This window comes from Neodiprion lecontei, chromosome 4 (genome assembly GCF_021901455.1).
Source record: "Neodiprion lecontei isolate iyNeoLeco1 chromosome 4, iyNeoLeco1.1, whole genome shotgun sequence".
NCBI lineage: Eukaryota > Metazoa > Arthropoda > Insecta > Hymenoptera > Diprionidae > Neodiprion > Neodiprion lecontei.
Window position 1 is genome coordinate 23,175,363 of NC_060263.1, and position 22,479 is coordinate 23,197,841.

Consider the following 22,479-nt stretch of genomic DNA (forward strand, 5'->3'; position numbering starts at 1 on the left):
GTACGTGATCAGCATATAATTATAAAACACTTAGCAATAAAATGAGTTAAACTTTTGTTCAAATGTTCGCTGAATTAATTCACAGAAATTAATTCATTCATTGGGAGTTGTTTTTTTGCACACGCGCGACAACTGGCTCTGAAAAATTGATTAGGAGCATTTGGGACGAGATCAGGAAGTATATGTTATTGGTCGTTGTTGTACCAAATATAATTTTGCGATCGATCGACAGGAAAACTTGAATTGCTCGCTATATTCGATCGATATTGTGCCTAATACCTATTTGCCGATTTGAAACTTGATTCTTTCATCATCCGTAGCCCGTGTAACACACGGTCGACTAATATTCAACTTATATTATTTCCAGCAGAAAATGAAATCAACTAATCGGAAACGGACGAAGAGCGTGTATTTGAAGTCAATAAAGCTTGTCTCTTTGGTTCAGTCGTAGCCTACGTCACAGAACGTGACGTCATATGAAAAGTAAATGCCTACCTGCAAACATCGATCTTTGTCGCTCATCTGAATATATATACCGGGTGAATTGAAAGAACAAATGTCAATATTCTCCGGATATTGAAAAATACGTCAATGAACGTACAGTGACGTATATTCGCTGTACAGGCAGTTCCATAACGATACCTAATTTTTGTTTTTCACTGTCTTGATCTTGACGTTTTTAGGACACATCTTCACATAAACGGTTGGCACATCTTCGACTTTTAGCGCATCAACAGTCATTATCATAGCGAATCAAGTGAATAGTCACTGTTTTGTCGACTTTGTGCCAACACGTAGTCAAATTTTCAAACGCCTCACCGGCAAATAGACAGCCAGAGTTACATCTTGGTTACTTACTGCGTGAAAGACGTAACTCAAGTTGTCTATTTGCCGGCGAGTCGTCGTTGACATTTTTAAACCTGAAGGAATTCTATCGGTATAATACCTAGCCCAGGTAGCAGATTTGTCGAAACGTCGACTACCGTTTGACAAATTGAAGTCAGCGTAATGTCGACAGGTGAAAAATTTGATTCTGGGTTGGCAAAAAGAGGGTTAACAATACACTCAAGGTGTATCCCCCGGTATATGTATGCTACAATAATACTTGGATGAGTGCTTTCACTCCTCGAAACACAATATTTACCATCACGCAAGATTCCTCATCACCCCCCGTTACTCCTGGGGTTTACATAAAGCTGAGGAGATGGCTGTCCTTAAAATCTGGTAGACATCACTTACGAAATTTTGTGAAATCTGTAATTTCCTAAAATCACATGGTGAAACTTTTTGAAATCTTGTACAATTTCATGAAATTGTCAGTCAAAATCATGTAATATCTTTGAAAGCGCTGAGATCTTTAAAAGCATATGAAACTCATGCTATTCCGCAAGTATTTAAATCTTTTAGAACCATTTAAAATCCCTCGATACTTTGTGAAATCGTTTGGACTACCGCAAATTATTGAAATAATGTGAAATCTTGAAATCTGTTGTGCACGTAAACTGATTAGTGGTTAACCCCTCAGGCATAGGAGATACAGCAAAATTAGTCACTTGACCCGAGTACACAGTCCTCCCGAATTGTTATTACAATTGGATTACATTGAAATCGGTGCGGCTGGTATCGCTCGTTCAAAGCAATTCATATTATTAACTACATGACAAGAAATTAGGGTGTAAATTATCCGTCAAATTGCGCAGAATGTTTTTTCAATCGAACACACGCAGTTAGCACTTACTTTTTTCCAAGAACAATGGTATTCACTCGTCCGCGTTATTGTCTTCAAAAGCAATGCGAGCGAATAAGCAATCCTTGTTAATAAATACAGAAATACATTTTCCTAATATAAATGTAACGATGCGCGTTAACGGGCAATTACGTAGCAGTAATTGACAAATTAATGTATAATGTCACTCTGTCGCAGGCACAACCCACCTGAAAGCAGTGAAAAGAGAGAATTGGATGTAAAATAGAATCAGGAAATTGATTATTTATCAAATTATTAAACTTCCAACCTACGAAGATCTCTCCGAAAATACAAAAATGGAAAATAGTGAAATTGCAAACAAAGGCTTGGACATCATCATACATCATACGTCATACATCATACATCATACATAGTATTAAAGTTCGAAACCAAAGTGTGGATGTTCGGATGTTCAGAAAGTGACGTCACCCAAATTTTTTTTTTTTCTCTTGACGTCATCGATCTATGTAAACGAAAATCAGCTAGCCGAATTCCTCAGTCCGGAAACAACCGCGCAGTAGAGCGGACGGATGAGAGTCGCGCTCCGCAAATTTCGAGTACCGGGTTCTCTACCTCTTGGATCCTGGTTCAACTTCCTACCTGGTGAAACTCGACTTTCGGGACAAGCGCGCCGTAGTTTCTACGCTCCAGGTCGGCTACCTGGTGAATCGAACTGAAGAAATAAAAACGAACGAATGAACTAGATTTTTCAGCATTTTGAAGCAATGTGAAACGATACAGATCAAGCTCTTGTTTGTAATTCCAGCATTTTCTATTATTGTATCTTCCATTTTCATAGCTTACGAATGTATAAAAATTCTATGAATACAGAATTTACGACTATTAGCTCTTACTGAAATTAATTTCATATTATCGATTCCTGGCGAATCAACCGCCTTAATTGAAGCCAAAACAAAAGAAGTGTTCTGGAACAATAACTTCATCGATCTAATTCTAAATCTAATCGAATCCAACAGGTAATCGAAGGAAAATCTAATTACCTTAATCTCTAAGGATCTCGCCGTAATTGTACTATGTGATCCCAGATATAATTGAACGAAACAATTCCATTTTTGGAGTTGACTTGAAAATTACTTGACCATTATTTCTTCGGTGGTTCGATTTAATCAACTTAATTCATTTCTTTTAGTCAACTATCGGACAAAAAAGCTAACTTCGAACAAATACCTGAGAATACTCGATGAACGAGCGATACAGTGATTTCTCCACGAATGAAATATTCAAGTAAGTATTTACCAAACTCTATTAATTCCAGGTAAAAAGCCAATTAACTTATATGTAATGCAAAGAAGTTATTGAATGAAAGAATTCACCACGGTGAAATAGGGTGCCGGTAGGAAGAAGCGATGCTAGAAAAGGAATTCCCCATTCTTAATATCGCGCCGGTAAATATAGTAAAGAAAATACTTGACCAAGCCTAATAAAACGCCGATGAATATTCTAGAAATAAATTTACGTTAGGTTCGTGAGATGAGAGTTCGAGATGTTATTTTAGAAAATTCACGTTGATAGGTGATTCAGTGATTTCATTTACAATAAATTTCATCCCCACGGAAGAATTTTCAGCCAAAGGAAATACCGAATTCAAATGAATGAAAACGAATAGCAAAAATGATTTTCACAATTAAAGTACAAGATGTTCATCTACTCTAACAGACAAAAATTTGAATTTTAATACTAATAGAATATGTATTATCATGTTATTTAAAAACAGAAATGATCCTCAGAAAATTTTAACAACACAAGCTACGATATAAATAATTTGAGAAAAGGTTTTATAAATAGCACGTTCAAAATTACTCAAGTCTAGTTTTTCCGATCCGAATGTAATGTTTTCATCTTAATTTCTAACTGCCCAGATTCCTACAAGCTGTCTGAAAAATATTTACAAAATATAGTAACGATAACGCGGAGATGTTATTTATTTTATGAAATTTAAAATTTAAAAATTGTATTACAAAACTTTTCGCAGACGATAGCTGGAAATCTCTATTGTGAATAAAATAAGTTGTAAATAATAAATAATTCTGAGCGTTCTAATGATAAAAACGTTACTCCAGTTGATGCTATACTATTGTTAGCTTGCGCACAGCTTAATTTACATCGCTTACTGAGAAAATTTTCATTTGTTACAGTAACTAGAAAAATTCAGTAAAACAGATATCGCTAAAAAAACTGTTTCAATATTGTTGGGATTACGGTAAACGAGATGCGCGTAACCATTTTGCGCTATTGTCGATCCTTTTTTGGTTATTGCAACGCAAAATCCGTTCGTTCGGTTTACTCTAGTTTTTTAGTTAAATAAGGCTTTAACGTCAATTTATTTTCGCACAAGCACAAAATTTTCGCAACCAGTTACAAGAAAATATAGTAACAGTGATCGTAATGAGAAAGAATAGTAACGGATACTAGACTTTCTGGCAACAGCTAACAAACTAATTTTCATTTTCTACCTAGAACTATATTTTTCGATTGTGGTAAAAAATGAAAATAGGTAAGGCCTGACCGGTAACCGGAACTAAAAATTTCTCTCAGTGCACGGTAAAGATGTAGTTTCGTTCATGTTTACCACTATTGGCACAAATAAGATTGCTGGAGATTTTTTAGAACACTTTCTCTCATTTCCGTGTCATTCTTACCAAAGTGTTGAGGAAAGCTTCTCAATGCGCCTTATCGCAATACAATTGAACAGGGGTGACTAAACGGGGCTCTTTTGCCTGGAAAGAACTGTCATGGCCTAGGAATCGAAAAGGTGTACGCACCTCGCAAACGTATCTGACAAGGTTGCATACACACGATCCTCGAATACAGGTCTAATACATCTATCGACCAAAACATTAAATATAGCAAATGTTCCGCGGCTCTGGGTCCAGGAGGAGCAATTATTTTTACTAAACGTCCGATCCTTACAATCGTTATTAAATTCTCGGCAGTGCCTGAAGGGAAACGGAATCGTTCGTGACTTCTCCGTACTTTCCATCGACGAACGAACGTCGCCTGCAAGATATACGACTTACCCTCGCTATTATTTCTCTCGCGATCGCGAGGGTGGAGAAAAAGTAAAAGAAACACGTCAGCGGAAAAGTTATCTAGGGACACCCTTTCGGTTATACAATACGTACATGTACACGCTGTACGTCCACGATAAGTCTTTGAAATCGGTAACACTGAAACATAACTCACGTCGCAAGTTTTCTGTGAAACTTGCCGGTCAACGCCAGCGAACGTCGCTGCTTACGCTTATCAAAAACGTTGCTTTGTTCTTCCATCCACCGGCGTTGAACGGCAATTTTTACAAGCGAAAGACTCCCGATACAATATCAGGATTGGATTTGCAGGGTGTTCTTCGATTTGCGTCGAGTGCTTCCTTATTACACGGCATGAGGGATCTTCGTGTAATATCCAAGGCATTTGTCAGGCAAAATGGAATCGCGGAAAGGTTGAAAATCGGGTGTGAAAAGGATGGCGGTTATCCCACGGTAACCAAGACCTCTCTGTCGAGTATGTTGTCTCAGGCGCACCCCGTTGAATTCGACTTGTTGCTGTGGTCTCCGAACGACATGCGCAAATATATCGACCGCGCCTCACCCTATATAAGGTACGGGAACTATGGTGATGAAAGGCAGAACAGATTTCACAGCCGGGGTAAAATACGCCGGAAATAATACACAAGGCTGTGCGAAACCGAGAGACAGCGACTCTGGCGGAAAGGGTTAGACACTCACCTCTCACGCTGATGAAAGATTATTAAGGTACGCATTCATCTCAATCGATCAAACCCTGATTACTTCTCCGTATTTTCCACGCTGTCAAATTCCGGCCGAGTTTTATTCGAAAACAATTCCACTCGATAACTCGCGCATGAAATATTCAATCCCACGGTACAATTTCCACAAGATTTTGCCGACAGACGCCCCCCTCTTACGTCACGAAATCTATAGGTTCGGAATGATTGTTAACTGCGCCGTTTTAGATTCTCAGTTCACCCGATTTAATTGATGCGAAATCGAGAATTCGTAAAAACGTCGTTGGAAGTTTATACTACATTTTCTTTTTCTCCATCCATGTGTTGCGGCAAATTATCCAAAACTCGGTGAATTTCTTGCCTAACAGTCACGGATATTCGATGAAAATTTTTAAGATTTTAGAAGGGAAAAATTAACGCGCAATTTTTTAAATTTTACGTCTGAATAAGACGGAAGTTTTTACACTTCTTACTTGATTTTTATTCTTAACTCAGGTGAGTATCCGTACGCAAATTGTCCTGGGCTCTAGGATACTTCTTTTACTTTTTGTCATACCTGCAGTGATGCAGATGTCGCATAGCGTGATTATTACAGTAACTACGGTCGCCTGGTAAGCACGATATGGATATGTGATTTTTATTACCGCATCATCTTTCAAAATAATAACGATAATCGCAACACTGGTTGGAATACAAATAATATTAATAATAAACCGTTGCGCAAGCTATAATTTAGGGTTGCTTTACAACCGTTCTAATTCTTGTATTTAGATACTTTCGTACTTCAGGCAACCCAGGGTACGGCGTTGCGAATAAATAAACGTCCACGATCCGCATCGCGTAAATTTACGCGTTAATTATAACATAACGAGTCATTTTGTGGAAACGTAACAAAGGGAATTTAACATAGGGTAAATCCTGCTGAATTTACGCAATTCAGAATACGGTTTTACAAAAATCTTTCTGCATTTATACAGTACAAGGTAAATTTTAATCGTGGGTCGATTCGAAATTGTTACATGAATATGGTAAATATTTAGCCTGAATTGCTTAAGTGTAGGAGTATTTACCCTGTGTTGGATTATCGATGGGAAATTTTAATTTATTAATGACTTGCACATAATGGAACCAACTGGCACGATTGTAACGAAGGTTCAACGAGCGCAAAGGTGGTGTAAACAAGAAATGAATCTCAATTCGTTAATTAGGAGAACCATATAAGGGTTACGAATGTCAATTGTCTTCCCTAATTGTCACCTACCCGGTTTTAATTTTGCTTGTTAAAGTGAGAGACTCGCAATCTTTTGACATATTCTAGTACTTGAAATGGATTGCACTCACAATCACCGTGAAATACGCGATATATGTACAAGGCATTGCACGAGGTATCGATCAAGATCGAAAGTTGAGATTTCTTTTAGATTTGTTCGAAAATTTTTAATATGTATCCAAGTCCTGGTCACAGAACAGATGTTGCTTTACCTTTCAACGTTCCAACTATCCGTATCTGCGATATGATTTAAATTGCTATTTCCAGAGCACCCGTTTTTCAAAAACTGAAAAAGTTTAAAAATGAATTTAGCAAAGTATACCGACATTTTTAAGCACTTCTAGACAATGGAATTTTCATTAGAGAAAAAGATATGTGATTTTGTAAAATAATCCAAATTCGAAAAATAAAGTCTTAATGTTAAATTGAGAGAAAAAAAACGTTTCTGATAGCGTAAATTGAAAAAGTACATTCACAAAATCACAAAGTAGCGAGTATATTGTGTATTTACATATTTACAATTTCTGAATATTTATGATTATTTTTCAAAGTAACGCATCTTTGCCTTTCATTTCATCAGCTCCATATTCGACGAGAGTTCAAAAACTTCATCAAAATTTACCTGTTGTTTCTGAATTTATGGAAATTTTACAATATCGGCGGTTCCGGAATAGTAAAATAAATTTTCTATCAAATAGGAATGGTTGAATAAATGTTCTTTTTACTTACGCTCCGTTCTTTAATCAGTACTTGCGCATGAAAAATTCAAACTCTCACTTCTGGAGGAATTCGAAACACCCTAGATACAGACACGTTTTTCCGGCGTCGATCCCCGGAACGAAATCTTCCAAAGTGCAAGTGTGTCGATTCATTGCAATAACCGCACACGTTTGTAGCTACACATATATGACGTAGATCTTAGCAGACGCCCTCAGCTGAGACCAACCAATTTCTTCGAATAAGATACCAATTGCGGTAAGTACATACAAGTGGAGGCAGCGCACCCTTACCGTAAATGCTTATTCCTTGCTATATGTATGTATATATATATATATATATATATACATATGTGTCTGTATATATCTTGTATCTTTACGTGAGCGTTTTACGCGTACAACTAAATAAATAATGCAAAGGCATCTAATGGAATTAAATACATTAACGAACAATATATTTCTATGTGCGGTGGCTGGTAGTTTTAAACTGAAATTAACAGGATGATTTTCGGAAAATAAAAGCACTGTTTTCGAGAAATTTAATTGACAATCGGTAAGAAAAAAAAAAAAAAAAAATGCGCTCAGCGAGTGCTTTGGGTAGTTTCAGGGATGATTGGGCTAAAATCGACAGTTTATATTAATTACATTACGTTGTAGCCATACATTGAGTATTTATCGAATCATTATATTTTTAAGCTACGAACATCTCTTAATAAATTGAAATATAGAAATTACTGGTATTGTAAGTAAAAGTTTAGCTGTCGATGTTTAATTTTCAAAGAGCTTCTGGATGGAAAAAAATTTAGTCGATTTATTTCGTTTATTTTATAGTGTCTGATTTTATTCCGAATACTATTTTTTACAAGCTCGCGGGAATGTATTTTCTTAATTTCAGTAGTTAATGTAATATAACCATTTGTTGATTATAATCAATATCGCTGCGATATCGTAAAATTAAATATTCCGCGATGTCAACATTATGAAAATAACGTGTTTCAGTAAATTTGTAAAAAACAGTCTCCTGAATAAAACAATCCATCCTATAAAGTGAAATCGAACAAATCTACTATATTGTTTGCTAATTCAAGCGATTTGAAACGAACAATCGATATTTAAAGTTTCGTTTATAGTTTCAATATTTGCTATTTAGTTTACGATGTACAACTATCTCGTAATGAGATTAATAAAAGGTATGGATTTTTTGCCAAGCAACCCCTTTCAATGTTCGCTTGAAGCAAAGTACTTAACACTGCACACCCTACTAAGTACATTCATCGGCCCAATATATGCATAAAATGCTTGACTATGTTGCGTATAACATCAGCCGTGAAATAGCTTTTATCTGATTGCGAGTACATTTTTCGATACGCTAACAATGAGCCAGCGTGCCGATATCACTGTTAGATAATGAGGCAAATAGCCATAAATCACATCGCCAAATGTCCAGTAATAACGCTTTGATAAAACTTTAACATCCATTCATAAATAAGAAAATGACAGATAATTTGCACGACTGTTTGATTTTGCAGCAGATATCGCTACTGATACGGCGCATTCCTTTGCTGAACTGTGAAAATCCTGCAATGACCATCGTGTAATAAATTCAGTCAATTAACCGATCGGTTCACGAATATAGAAAATCATCGAAAGAATTGACAAAGGCGAATATCGAGGCATTTGGCCAAACGGTACACGAATAAATTCGACATTACGTGAAAAATTTTCGACATTCAAATGGAGATGAACGTTTCAAGATTGAATAAATAAATACTGAACTTCCTCTGCCAACTTGCACCATTTTGCAAATTATATGTAATCTTTTGTACATTAATAAATTAGGGTACTTGGAAAAAGATGTTCAATCACACGTTTGCCTACATCGATTTTAGAAAAAGTCAATAGATCATTTCGAATTGATCTCGTGGGGTGAACGAACCAGGCTGTATTATTATTATTAATCTAAAATTCGACGCTATAACGATACATGTAAGAAAGCCAAAATAAATGGTAAGTATCTGAGGAGATAGGAAAGACCCGAAGATCAATTTTATTGCTGATTATCGCTATAAACAATGAAAAGTGCAAAGAGTTTAAATTGCCTGAAAATTGCTAATAGCAATTAACATGTACAGAGACATGTTTGCATGTTTAGCGGCAAGTTGAATCGATGACGATGAAGAATGACGACGAACAACGAATAGCACTGCAAATTATTTGTTCATTTTTCTCATTCGTAACCAAAAAATTGAATTGGCGTTTAATGAACGTTGTAAAATAAACGTGAAAGATATTTATGTTTCAAAGTCGTCAAAACGAATTTATGGTGTTGATCAATAGAACAATAATCCGATCTAAATCGATAATATTCACTTGAAATATGCGATTCCCTGAAGCTCTGAAGCTTATTATTGGCACTTATATTCAAACATGGAAATCGAATTAGGGCAGTAAATGATAGTTTGTTCGTTGATTATCGAAGAGTTTTTTCTCATCTATAAGTCAGGAATACAACCTTATTTCATTACATAAAACTTGTCTTCCAATGTACTGCATCAATTGTGAAAACCTTTTAGTTGTCTCACAATCTACAAAGAAGAATTTTTCCACTGCTCCACTGACCTTTGGAAATGATGACAACGTACGATATTCTATACTAATTATGCGTGGAAATTGTTGTTATTTTTCAGAGAGTCAGTGAGGCGGCATTTGGATATATATTTTTGCATCGATATTATCAACGTCTAAAAGTTAAAATGTTGTTGACGCGATAAACGAATGAAATATTTTTATATCTCGACGTTAATACCCATGATAAGTTATCGATTCAGGGAAATTTCGGCCAGCTTTTTGCAAAAGAATATCGATTTTGCGTACAACATATACAAACAAATAATAACATTCAAAGTCTTGGGCCCCTAAGCCGTACAGTTTACCAGGAATTTGTCGATCAATTTCATCACGATTTCAAATTAAGCCTTTGTCTTCGATTTTTAGCACTTCCTGCCATCGGAAAATATATCACGTAATGTACATTTTGTGACAAAAAGAAGTCTGATTATTCAGAACATGAAATCCATTTTACGGTAAACCTTGGAAAACTCCCGAGAACCTCGACGACTGATCAAGACTCGAATATTCGATTCGATTCCATTCGCACATCCATATTGTAAATGGATGTAAAATTTATCGTGTTCATTTTCAGCGCGCTTCGAAATACCAAATGAGTAGCATAGCGGAGACAAACGCATCGTTACGACGGTGAATGTGCGACAGATAGATGGATATAAAGAGGGTGTAGTCTATTGATCGTAACTCAAGCCGTGTCCTCGGGCCAACTTCTAAGATGCTATCTGACGATGAAAGAAAGCTCAACGCTCACTTAGTTTTACGATACTTTTGATTTGTCTCGGTGCACATCGGTAAAACGCAACAACTTTCGTCGGAAAAAACCTTGTATACTTTTTTCCTGATGAAAAACTCGTGTCTCAGTTCAATCCTCCGGTGCTCAATCCGCGGTACTTGTACGTGTCAGCCTCAGGGTCTGTCTTTATTTTTTGTAACAAGAAAGAAAACCAGTAGATTGTTACATCGCTACACTGAGAAAAATTTCATTTGTAACTAGAAAAATTTAGTAAAACGGATGTAGTTGAAAAAAACTGTTCTAATATTGTTGGGATTACGAAAAACGAGGTACGCGTAACCATTTTGCGCTATCGTCGATCCTTTTTTGATAATTGCTACGCAAAATCAGTTTGTGAGGTTTACTTTACTTTTTTAGTTAAATAAGGCTTTAACGTCAATTTATCGTTGCACAAGCATTAAATTTTTGCAACAGTTGTAAGAAAGTATAGTAACAGTGATCGTAATAAGAAAGAATAGTAACGGATACTAGACTTTCTGGTAATTGCTGCGAAACTAATTTTCATTTTGTACCTAGAACTATATTTTTCGATTGTGGTAAAAAATGAAAATAGTTAAGGATTAAGCGGTAACCGGAACTAAAAATATCTCTTAGTGTAAATTAAAATACTGCGCTGAGTGGCGATTTATTTTATTTGTCCAGATTAAATTATTTGAAATAATTGTTTTAATGCAATGTGTATTTTATTTTTCCCTAATTACAGACTTATATAAGAAATATAATTTTTGTTTTATTCCACCTCAATTACGAAGAAGAAACGTAATTTTTTATCTCGTTCGGATTACAAATTCAAAAATAATTTTTGTTCTATCTTTTCAGATGACAAAATATAAGGGTGAATTTAAATTGATTAATTACAATTTTGCCAATCACTGGGACGTACACATCGTAGAAGATCTCGACACTCTCTTTGAATTATGCGTATTCCATATTTAAATACATTTATTGTACGTTAAAGTTTGCTCTGTTATAATGTATTCAGGGATCGAAAAACGTGCCAAGTTCACAGCGTTGAGATAACCGACAAATATAATTGACACATGAAACCCAGTATTTACTGTAACGAAAAATAATTTGATCATAATATTATGTGACACACGCGAAATGACAAACGAAGCGCACCGACGAAAGATAAACATATTCTAATACAATCTCTAAAACTTGGGAAAAACTGTATTCGCAGTACAGTCGAAGTCGATGTTTAACAAACAAAGTTTCAAAGAAAAAGTTTCACTTAGCGTGCAATGTTGACGTACCTTACCAACGTTTTTGAAACCTTTTGCGACTTAATATCAATATTTGAAATTGAAGCATTAAGAAGACACATTCTATTATCTATCCAAACCATTGCTTAAATGTAATTGATAATTTTTCAGACAAAATGATGAGAAAGAGCTGGATCTTGTTGGTTGTTGCGGGTTTCGCATCAGCTCTTGGTCCACCACCACATCGAACAGAGGAAGGTTCGCTTCGGAGTGCTTTGAATGCGGTTACCAGAAAACAACGATCTTTAGAATCCAGCCCTGATGAATATTACAACGATCTGCATTCCCTGAAATTCTACGGGAATCGAGACCGCGAACGCGACGACGACTTAGAATTTTTACCATTTGGTAAGAAGTGATTTGGTTGTCTTCGACGTTTGATTATCAGCTTCCTGCTCGAAAAGAATGGGATATTATTGCGTTGACACAAAAGAAAATCATCACATCTGAAAAACATGAGAAGCATCCGATTATTTTTAACAGATACGATTTGAATTTATTTGCCTCTTCATACCTACGTGTATGTAAACGTAGACATTCCTTTAATTCATTGGTAAAACTTAAAATTCATTCGTTCGACAATAACTCGCAAATAGCTAATTGTAAGCAGATTAAGGTGAAATTTAGTAAATTCATTGGATTTCATTTAGCTGAGAACTCACAATATTTTCAAATAATCAATCGAGCCATTCGTAGGTTGTGTTTTTTTCTTTCGAAGATGAGAATGATTTTGCGCGACCCATTAAGTCAATCGGAATCGTTGCCCAACCAAAGAGCAGACTTTAATTTGATTAAACGTCGAAGTACAAAAAATTAATAGTAAAGAATCAATTGTAATTAGACTAGGCCAATTGTAAGTTTCGAGAGTGAAAGAGAGAGAGAGAGTAATCTTGATACTACAATTCTGGCTTTCAGAAAATGGTCAGCTGGAGACAATCGGAGAAGGTGTTCAAAAAACTCTGCCAAATGCTCATTGGGCAGATGAAAAACCTAAAGAAAATCTTAATACTAAACTGTTCGACAAGATGTTGCTGGACTACTTGGGAAGTGAAGCTGGCCAGGTGAGTTTCTACTTTTGATTATTATGTCAGAGTAGCGGCGTGCTAATCTATCAAACGGTATAACCAAGGAGTGCAGAACCATACACGAAATCGTTGTTGATATGCATATTGTACAGTAGTAGGAAAAGCCAAAGCTACTTTCACGGCTTATTTTATTTAGGGAGAACCGGTACCATCCGCGTTTAGGGAACGAGATCGAAGCGGAAGTCAGAAAAGGGGAGGAAACAATGCTCGGCCAAGTATCGACGACAAACAATTAGCAAAGTTGTTTTTAGAAGAATTGCAGGATGAGCCATCCGCGGATTCAGCAGAAGTTGATGACGAAGTGGACTTGAACATCTTCCGAGATTGGTACAACGATAAGCACAACGTTGAACCTGAAAGTAAAGCTGATGGGTAGGTTTCATTACACATCGTAAGTTTCTGTAAAACACATGTGCGAATCATTTGGCCCAAGTTCCAATAAATAGTCGATTAGAGATGTCGAAAACCCCAATGAACGACCCTAGTGATGTTAAAACACTTAAACAATGAAGTCATTCGAATGGTTATTAACCGATACAGTCAATCTGATATTTCACTTGTCCCAACAAGTTTCTTTGTCAAATTAAACCAGTGATATGATGTCACATGAAACTTCAAGTGCTGAAAGAATGTGAGGTGGGAATATTTTGTTTACAGGTACAACTTCCTAAATACACCAATGTCTTGGGGCGGAACTTTCAGCAAGCAAAATGTCAAGGATCAGGATCGAAACCTTGTGTACGTGCTACCTGCGGAGCGCAGAAATGTTAATGGCAGGTATCCTTTGGGACGAGAATACAAGGAATACATAGAGTTAAGAAAACGTTATCCGGTTGCTAAGAGAAGCCCGAAACCAATGCCGCAGAAAAGACAAGTAACAGATCCAAAGGTAATTCGTTGTCAGTGAATCGATGAATATTTTGCTGAGCATTGAAAGATATCGATTGTCTAATTGTCTTGTGTTAGGGAAATAGCGCCAGATCGATACTCTGCGTACCGCAATAACTTTTTCCTGTTTTCTCGCATCGTTAAATTAGGTGGCACAGGATCTGGGGAATTTATTTGGTGAAAAATCGAAACGCCATCACGATCATACACATGAACATGACCACGACCATTCCCACTCTCATGACCACGATCACAAACACGAACAAACATCGGAGGCTCCCAACACCACGACTCACTCGAAGGTTCAAGACAAGAAAGTAACCGAGCAAGATAAGCCGAGAGAGCATCCAATTGAAATCAAGAAGAAGAGCGTTGATTGGTCCCAGTATTTTGGAATCGATCGGAGGAAGAAGAAGGCAAATTTATTAGCCCGACCTGGTACACAGGACCAAGATGACGAATGGCTACTGCAACAATATTACAAGGTACTTTGTCTCGTTGATGCACAATCTAGTGCTAATGAAATGAATAACACTTCGAATCACATTTTCACTCTGTTGCGAATGAATTTTTGTATCAATAAATTTCACACACGAGATTAAGATTAAAATGAACCAAATATTGGACTTTCGAATAATATTAAAATAATGTTCGTATTGAATTAAAATATGCGATATGTCATTTGAACATGAGATTCTGATGATAGTGAAGATCGACAAAAATTGAATTGATTGAATTCAAACGTAGCTTTGAACAAAGCGATCAATTGTTGACGTTTCAGACAATGGCTGAAAATTTGAAACCATCAGAACGCGTTGCCAACAGAGATAGCAGTGAAAAAAGAAACATGCTGCAACAAATAGATTCGAGACTGAAGAGTCTTGAGGATCTGATAATCGAAGAACCGTTACGATACACAGGCTCGAGAGATGCCATCGATATTCAAAAGGTAAAAATGCTGTGGAATATCATTAAAAAAATTACTTGCCATGCGGCATATTTGACTTACGGTAATAATTTTTAGGTCAAAGATAATATCATGGCTCGGGCAGCGGCGTCTTATTCTTTGGAAAAAATGAGACGGACGCTGAGTGAATTTCAAAATAATATAACCGGACAAAGACAAACTCAAAAAGTAACTTCTCCACAGAACAATCTCACAGCCGGGCTGCCCGACAATACGAACGACGACAAACGAGGCGGTAACAGCGAAGCAAATGACGAAGGTATTTATTACATATTCAGTCATATTTATACGAGGTATTCCATTTCAGGTGGATCACTTTTCGAACGCGTAGTCACAGAAATTCTCGAAGTTTGAAGTCTTGGAGTTTGCTTTACGTGCATTTAATCTTCATTTAGTCAATACTTTGGTTTATTGGAAAATTTAGAACAATTCAATTCTAAGTACGTAATTCGGACATTACCATATCGACGTCGTTTCGAGAACACCGTTTTGAGAGAACCTGCATCAAAGTTTTAAAACAACGTTATAATCATAAAACATTGAAGGTTCATTGCTTACCCTGAATCATTTATGCCTACCGTATTAAAAACACTTTCCTCAAACATTACGTTCACTGTGCGCTAACAATAAGCGCCGTACATTGATACGTTCCAAGAAATTATTGACCTTGACCTATTCTTTCATGATTCGTATTTATACAATTTTAAAGGTACCGACGATGACGGAAGTTGTCCTGAAATCGAAATTGTCGAGAGAAGATGCAAGGCAGTTGATATGTGGGTGGGAAATAGGGCGCAAATTTTCTATCCACTTTGTATCATGCATCAAATCTGCCGTGCCTGTGTGAGTAAAAAATGATCGAAATTACTGTAAGATTTTGGGTCAACTGATGCATTTTTATTTTCGATAATTTACAAAGACGGAAACTTAATTATCTCAGGAACATAAATTGTTTTGTAACCTTAATACTAATTTTAAGCGGTTGCATCCGGTCGTAGCGTCGCAATAGAGATACATTTTTGGGATTTTTTTACAAGCAAAGTAAGAAATAGATTCAATTGATTTTTGAACAGTGATAACATACTATTATTACGTATATACAGTAAATTTTTTGGTTGAAAGAAAGGCGGTCAGCAGTTAAAACGATTGTGCCGAACCTCTGCGTTTCTTGCAGAACTAAACGATGGGGGTTTTAGTGGCGAAGCATCGTATCTGAAATCAAAAATTTTAAATCAGTCTTAATATAAATGACAATAGTTATGCTTTACCGATTGGGATTTTAAAAACTCGAAAAAATTCGAAATATATGACGATTTGAACAAAATCACCGTTTTCTCGATAGAAAATCGCTTCGTATTTAGGGTGTTATCAAAAAATGGCGAATTTTATCGTAACATCCGATCGACAAAGCACGCTAAATCATAAAAGAAATGTGTATGCAAAACTTTGAAGTCCATTCATCGAACGTTGTTCGAGTTAGGAAGCCCATCACGCCACAAAATATTTGTAGATTAGTTTCGATAAACGCGTTTAAAGGTGAATCCCAGTGTGGCAGCCGCGCGTGAAAGATCAGAATCATGAAGTTTTTTCACAGACATATTCAGAAAGATCTTCTGAATGATAAAACAAAATTGAAGGAAAAAAAAAATTATGTCTTCAAATTTTCAACCTGGGATACCACCTTAAAGTTTTGACCTCGGTTTTGACGCTGATTTTCTGTCAGATGAAATGAAAATTTCTCTTACCCTTAATCACCGATTCCTCGGGCATATAGGAGGCCTTCAATCTTTATGGCTTTCTGGCAGTTCTGGCCTCTTTAGTCGACGTTACCTATACTGACGCGGCTAACATCTTCCTCGACACACATATCGTGGGTTCGGGGCCCAATCGAGACATTCAAAATCCGTAAAATGTCAAGCAGGCTTCTGTGTCCATCATTGAATATAGTGGTCGCAACAAATGCCGCGATTTCGTTAATTTTAGCATTACTGAAGTTGGTTTTCGGGGCGATTTGCCAAATCAAATCGTCTAGACTCTCATTCTTGCCGCTCGGCACACGTTCAATGCATTCTCTTTTTATTACCGACTCATCATACGGATTCGACTCTGCAATGTCTTTAAAAATCTTGCAATCCCCGTCCCCGACGTAATTCAAATATTTCACGTCGTGTAATTCTTGCGATCTGGAAAACATTTCCCGAACAGCGTCGACTTCCATCTTGTCTGCACTTCCTTCGTGATTGACGTCACATTGGTGTCTGCGATTCCATTCTTCATATTCGGCAGTATTTGCTTTCGTTTTCATCGATTCACACTCATTGCAATAAGCAGATTTCACTGCTACATCGAGAACTTTTCCCGAATGATATCCTATCAGACTTGCAACGCCGTACAATGAAAAAAGACCTTTCTTACTCCGTGTTGCATACCCAGAAACAGTCAGTCCTCGAGGTTTTTCAATATTATCAGCTTCAGCTGTAAGATTTATTTCTTCTTTCGCCGCACTTTTCATAGAATTTTCACAGACAGACGACGCAGCACAATGAATGTTCTTTACTAACGCGTCGTAAGTTGTTTGCCCACCGGGCTTGGGTAAATCCATGAGGCCACAAAATTTTTTTATACCTTGTCCTCCGATTCCTAACATTCTAAATGAGAACACCAACCGTCTATTTATCTCGTAAGAGTGATTATCGGTACACGGACAAGAATTTATACTTTTTGAATCGCAAGAGGCACACTCTACCACCAATTTAAACCCAAGTCCGCGAATAGACGATTGCCCAAATTTGACGTCACCCCCGCAAGTCTTGCACTTGACGTAATTACTAAGCGAAGAGAAAACATCGATAAAATTAATAATTGTATAGCCAAGCGACGGATTCACGATTACATCAATATTTTCACCCGACTTCAATTTTTTAGCCAAAGTACTCGTGCTGACTTGCTCCTGCTCTATTTGATGACGGTTCGGTGGTGGCCGTTTTTTTAACGGCCGTCTACGAGAACTTCTACTGCCTTTACGATCCATGATGTAATTTCACTTTCGATCAAAAACTCTTATTCACAAGCCAACGATGTGCACTCTTGCCCTGTACGCGGACGACTGAATGCTATGGCCAAATTTTAAACCGGCTTACATTCTTCCTGTCGAGGGTACGAACGATTTATAGATACAGGGAAGGTCTTCTGAAAAGGTCCGTTCCGATCCCTCAGGTAGAAGTTCTGTATATGTGCTAACGGTAACCGCTTGGGTCGGAACGGGCCCTTTTACGGGGCCTTCCCTCTACGGCAGCTGCATTGCTTTTTTCTTAGAATTCATACAACAGGCCAAACTCGTGGAAGGACGCAGGGCCCGTAAACTCGGCTTTAATGAGGGTCGCACCGATTTCCTCAATAGCTGTCGTGCGTTGTTTCACTCAAGTCCTCGTAACTTTCTCGACTTTTGAAAATTCTACATCGGCTTTGGGCCTAAATACTCCTCAATGACGTAGTTGTAATAATATGCTGGAAAAAAGAAATCGATTTCTTTGAAGTTTCGACCGGATGGAACCGCTTCATGGCAAAGAAGGTTTTTTTGTCTGGAGCTACTTCCTAGCTACGTTTGGGTCTCGTTCGTCAGTAATCAATAACTCTGACGCGGTCTTTTTCAATTTCGTTGTAACTGATTAGTCGATGAGAAATTTACTAAAACGCTAGTGACATTTTAGGAACACCTGTTTTTAGAATTCAAAAATAATGTTTGACCAATAAAAATGAATAATACGTAACGGTGTGTGACACCTTACATAAATTTGTCACTTTTAATAGCTCTTCGATTCAATACATTGACGGAAGGTTTGTAAATGATTGTCGTTTTTCATAACAGGTTCAAGAGGAAAAGGACGACCGATCGTGCGATAAGCTATTTTCTTCGGCGTCTAGGGCGTGCGAAGGTCACGTAGGCTGTATCAGGGCAGCACATGTTGCCCGCACCACATTATCGCAGCTGCAACCACTTGTTGGGACACCCGGTTTGTGTCTTTGCGAATTACAGGCTCAGATGAGAAAGTAATCACTGAGCGATAATAACCACGGCGAGGCTTTCCTATGATTTGAAACGACTTTCGTATGATGTTCGATTTAAAATAACCGTTAAAAGACATTCCATATGAAGATAAAGATTCGACACGCTAATTCCAGCATTGTACAAGTTTGACAGTGCAACAATGAAAAATAAGGAAAATAGTAAGGGTGAGCGGGACACAGATAAGCATTCCTAGTACATGCAGCTAGCGCCATTTCTGATTTTTTGGCACATTAGGTAGAACTGCAATTCTCATACCGAGATCGGAAACGGTGAAAGTTGGCGGACTGAGTAATCGACTGCGCATGCGCAAAATAATGGGTCTCCATTCGTCGACGGGATCGTGCCGCGTCAATATTTTCGTCTGTAAAGCAGGGCAGCCAACTTACACTGTAGCGTAACTCGGTTTATAACAAAAGTTTGCCAAACTTTTCTGTATCAGAACGTCTGCAACTATTCGAGATCAGCCTAAAGCTTAGTTTCGCCGTTTCTATTTTTCGCCAAATAATTCAATTAATTGAATTTAGTCTAGATGCGAAATCGAGTATATAATTGAAATAAACATTTTTAGTGTCAACGATAGACTCCCTGAAGTTGTGTTTGACCAAGGGACAAAAATTTTCTGACGATATTACGATAGATTTTGTGAAGCTAAGCTTTCTCAGCGTGTCTTCTGAGCCCCCAGACTCTCCCCTTCACACATAAATATAATTCAATGTACATGGTATGTACGTCACTATATTCAAAATTATACAATGTTTTATGGCAGTGTGAAAATTTGAAGAATTTGTTGTTATTTGTTACATGATATATATTATACATATATGTATACATAATACATATATTATATATGAATGAATAATGGTCTGGTATGACTGAAAATTTTAATCAGTTCTATCAAGATACACATTACATATTTATTATAGATATATTTATATGATGAGTGAAAATGGTTTATCCTTCTATAATTATTAATTGCCCTACGGTTTTTTTTATAAAGTACGATTTTTCCGAAGCACCTTGTGCGTAATATAATGATTTATAAATAGCTATTACCAACTATTGAAATGTTTATTGACTATTTCATAGTGAAACTAGCAAATGTAATAATCTTACATTCTAGTGTTACATCGAAAAATTGATAGGATTATTTTTCAGCTCGAAAGCCAAATAATTCTTACGTGTAATTTAAAAACTGTAAACATCAGTCTTATAATTTTCTTCTCTCGTTATAAACGTGAAACGTACTAAGATTCGATGTGATGGCCTATATTGTAGTTCGAATGAGCTTGTCCCGATGTTATATGGTTAAGGAATTCATTAAAGAATTGGCGGAAGGTATGTTAAAAATATGAATGGCAGAATGGAGCATGATCTATCTATTTGCGAGACATGAACTGGAAATGTACTTGATTTTTATACTATTGCGTAGATCCATTTTTGAATGAACATTGGTTAAATATGACAAATATTTTCGATCAATCAAGACAATAATAATTGAACATTTTTTAAACTTGTATGTAGCACTTTAGGCGTATATATGTATAATTAATATACGTGTACAAACGTTTCATATAGAAGTCCAATTAACAAGAAGACGAGTTTGAATTGTGGATAATATTAAATTTTATTTTAGCTCTAGCCGTATTTACTTCACCTTATTTAAAACTCAAACTGGGCTTCCTGTGATGATTATGATAAGAGCGTCAAAGATGACGATGATGATAGTAGTGATTATTTATTATCTTCTTCGCATATTATGAAAATATTAATACACCAAAGTACTTTGATGCTTCGCAAATAGATGAATTCATTCGTTTTCTATTGCCGAACACGGATGACACGCGACACCTTAATCGTCGTTTACAGAAACGACCACTTACGATTCAAAAATACATCTATCTTGTGAAAATTCAGTGGTGCATACGTACATACTTATAGGGAAATACGTATGAAATCGATCGATTTTTTCTCTCGCTTCATCGAGAGTACCTACGATAGTAAGACCTACTTAAATTATTAAAAAATCTTCACTCGTTGCTGTTATAATGCTGTAGAATTTTGAAATTTTTATTGAAAAATTATTTACAATGATTAAGGGATTAAAAAATTTGAAAACATTTAAAATATAATTCCTGTACCGTTCTATGCCTAATTTAAGAATTTCCAAAATTGTAACACGATTGAAGAAGGCGAGAAAAAACGTGTATTGTTTTCATTTGGCTTTCCTGTATATGTATCAGAGAAAATACTCGTATATTCATAAATATAATATACTAAATGTTGTTGAGGCAGGTATTAAAAATGAAGAAAACCGATATCTTATATATTATTAGATAATATACGTACTTGTACAATTATTGAAATGATATTCATGACCAGAAATTGAACAAGGAAAATGTTGTGTCCTACGAACCAAGACCAGCGAAATTTTTTGACATTCTTATAAACGTATTTTCTCTGCTGCTGCATAGAAAACCGTCAAGAATGAAATGCACGTGTATTGTGTATAGTATGGAATTATTTCCCTATAGATGAAGTACAGCCATCAAGAATAATGGACTCAGTTCTTGACACGTAATAGCTACCAAAGGACATGATGATGGATTTCAACAAGGAGCTTTGCATAATATTGCGTTTTGTTGATTTGGTAGATTCAATATTCTATTCATGTTATAAAATATACTCACGTAACATGTGTATCAAGCCTCCATGTATGAATATAATAAATATATTTAAACATAGCCAAGCAGTCGTTGCAGTCAATAGAACTTGCTGCATACTTACATCCATGACAAAGGAGGATACTTGCATCTACCGATAGGAAATGGTGAAACTTAGCAGATCGAGTACCTGACTGCGCATGCGGTAACTATGTGGGATTTTCATGCCGGTTGATCACCCCAACAGGTTACAGGTAACAGGATTTTTATTTTAGGCTAAACAGATCTTACATAGTCGGTACGTTAGTTCAAGACGGCTTGGTAAACTTGCTACCATTCATTACAACACCATAATTTCAATTCGCTATTTGAAGCATATGAGAAAATTGGACATATCGTATGCAGCGTTATGATTCAGTTTATACAACGCAAGCATGTTTTACGTGTTCTTAATGCGTGTTTTTCGTACACGAAGTACCCGTTCCTACGACGGTCGAGTGAGTCTGCGAATGCGCATGCGCGGAGTACGGAAAAGACCATTTTTCACTCCTAGCAGTTAAAACTGGTCTTTTCAGTACTGTGCGCATGCGCTGTCGTAAATAAATCTGACGTTATGCGGCCGTAA

At 36.6% G+C, this 22,479-nt stretch overlaps 2 protein-coding genes across 3 annotated transcripts; one reads left to right on the forward strand and one right to left on the reverse strand.

Annotated features, from left to right (window-relative positions):
- Positions 1 to 5,375: 5,375 nt before the first annotated feature.
- LOC107226248 lies at positions 5,376 to 21,935 on the forward strand. Of its 2 annotated transcripts, none has more exons than XM_015667003.2 (10): positions 5,376 to 5,520; positions 12,297 to 12,533; positions 13,101 to 13,246; positions 13,407 to 13,642; positions 13,928 to 14,159; positions 14,308 to 14,643; positions 14,940 to 15,107; positions 15,183 to 15,384; positions 15,835 to 15,968; positions 18,994 to 21,935. In XM_015667003.2, the coding sequence occupies exons 2-10, from the start codon at positions 12,302 to 12,304 to the stop codon at positions 19,177 to 19,179; spliced, it is 1,872 nt and encodes a 623-aa protein (XP_015522489.2). In that variant the 5' UTR covers positions 5,376 to 5,520; positions 12,297 to 12,301; the 3' UTR covers positions 19,180 to 21,935. The 2 variants fall into 2 exon arrangements, with proteins under 2 accessions (XP_015522489.2, XP_046592703.1); XM_046736747.1 differs by having other exon boundaries at positions 15,309 to 15,384.
- On the reverse strand, positions 16,080 to 17,987 carry LOC124293889. The gene is made up of 2 exons (XM_046736750.1): positions 16,871 to 17,987; positions 16,080 to 16,337 (listed from the first exon to the last, which is right to left on the reverse strand). The coding sequence occupies exon 1, from the start codon at positions 17,770 to 17,772 to the stop codon at positions 16,942 to 16,944; it is 831 nt and encodes a 276-aa protein (XP_046592706.1). The 5' UTR covers positions 17,773 to 17,987; the 3' UTR covers positions 16,080 to 16,337; positions 16,871 to 16,941.
- Positions 21,936 to 22,479: the final 544 nt, after the last annotated feature.

Bases quoted from the DNA above. Each gene is read 5' to 3' on its own strand.
- LOC124293889 (XM_046736750.1), bottom strand. From the start codon at position 17,772: ATGTTAGGAATCGGAGGACAAGGTATAAAAAAATTTTGTGGCCTCATG.
- LOC107226248 (XM_015667003.2), top strand. From the start codon at position 12,302: ATGATGAGAAAGAGCTGGATCTTGTTGGTTGTTGCGGGTTTCGCATCA. The intron at 15,385-15,834 runs GTATTTATTACA...ACAATTTTAAAG, and splicing joins CAGCGAAGCAAATGACGAAG to GTACCGACGATGACGGAAGT. The intron at 15,969-18,993 runs GTGAGTAAAAAA...TTTTCATAACAG, and splicing joins ATCAAATCTGCCGTGCCTGT to GTTCAAGAGGAAAAGGACGA.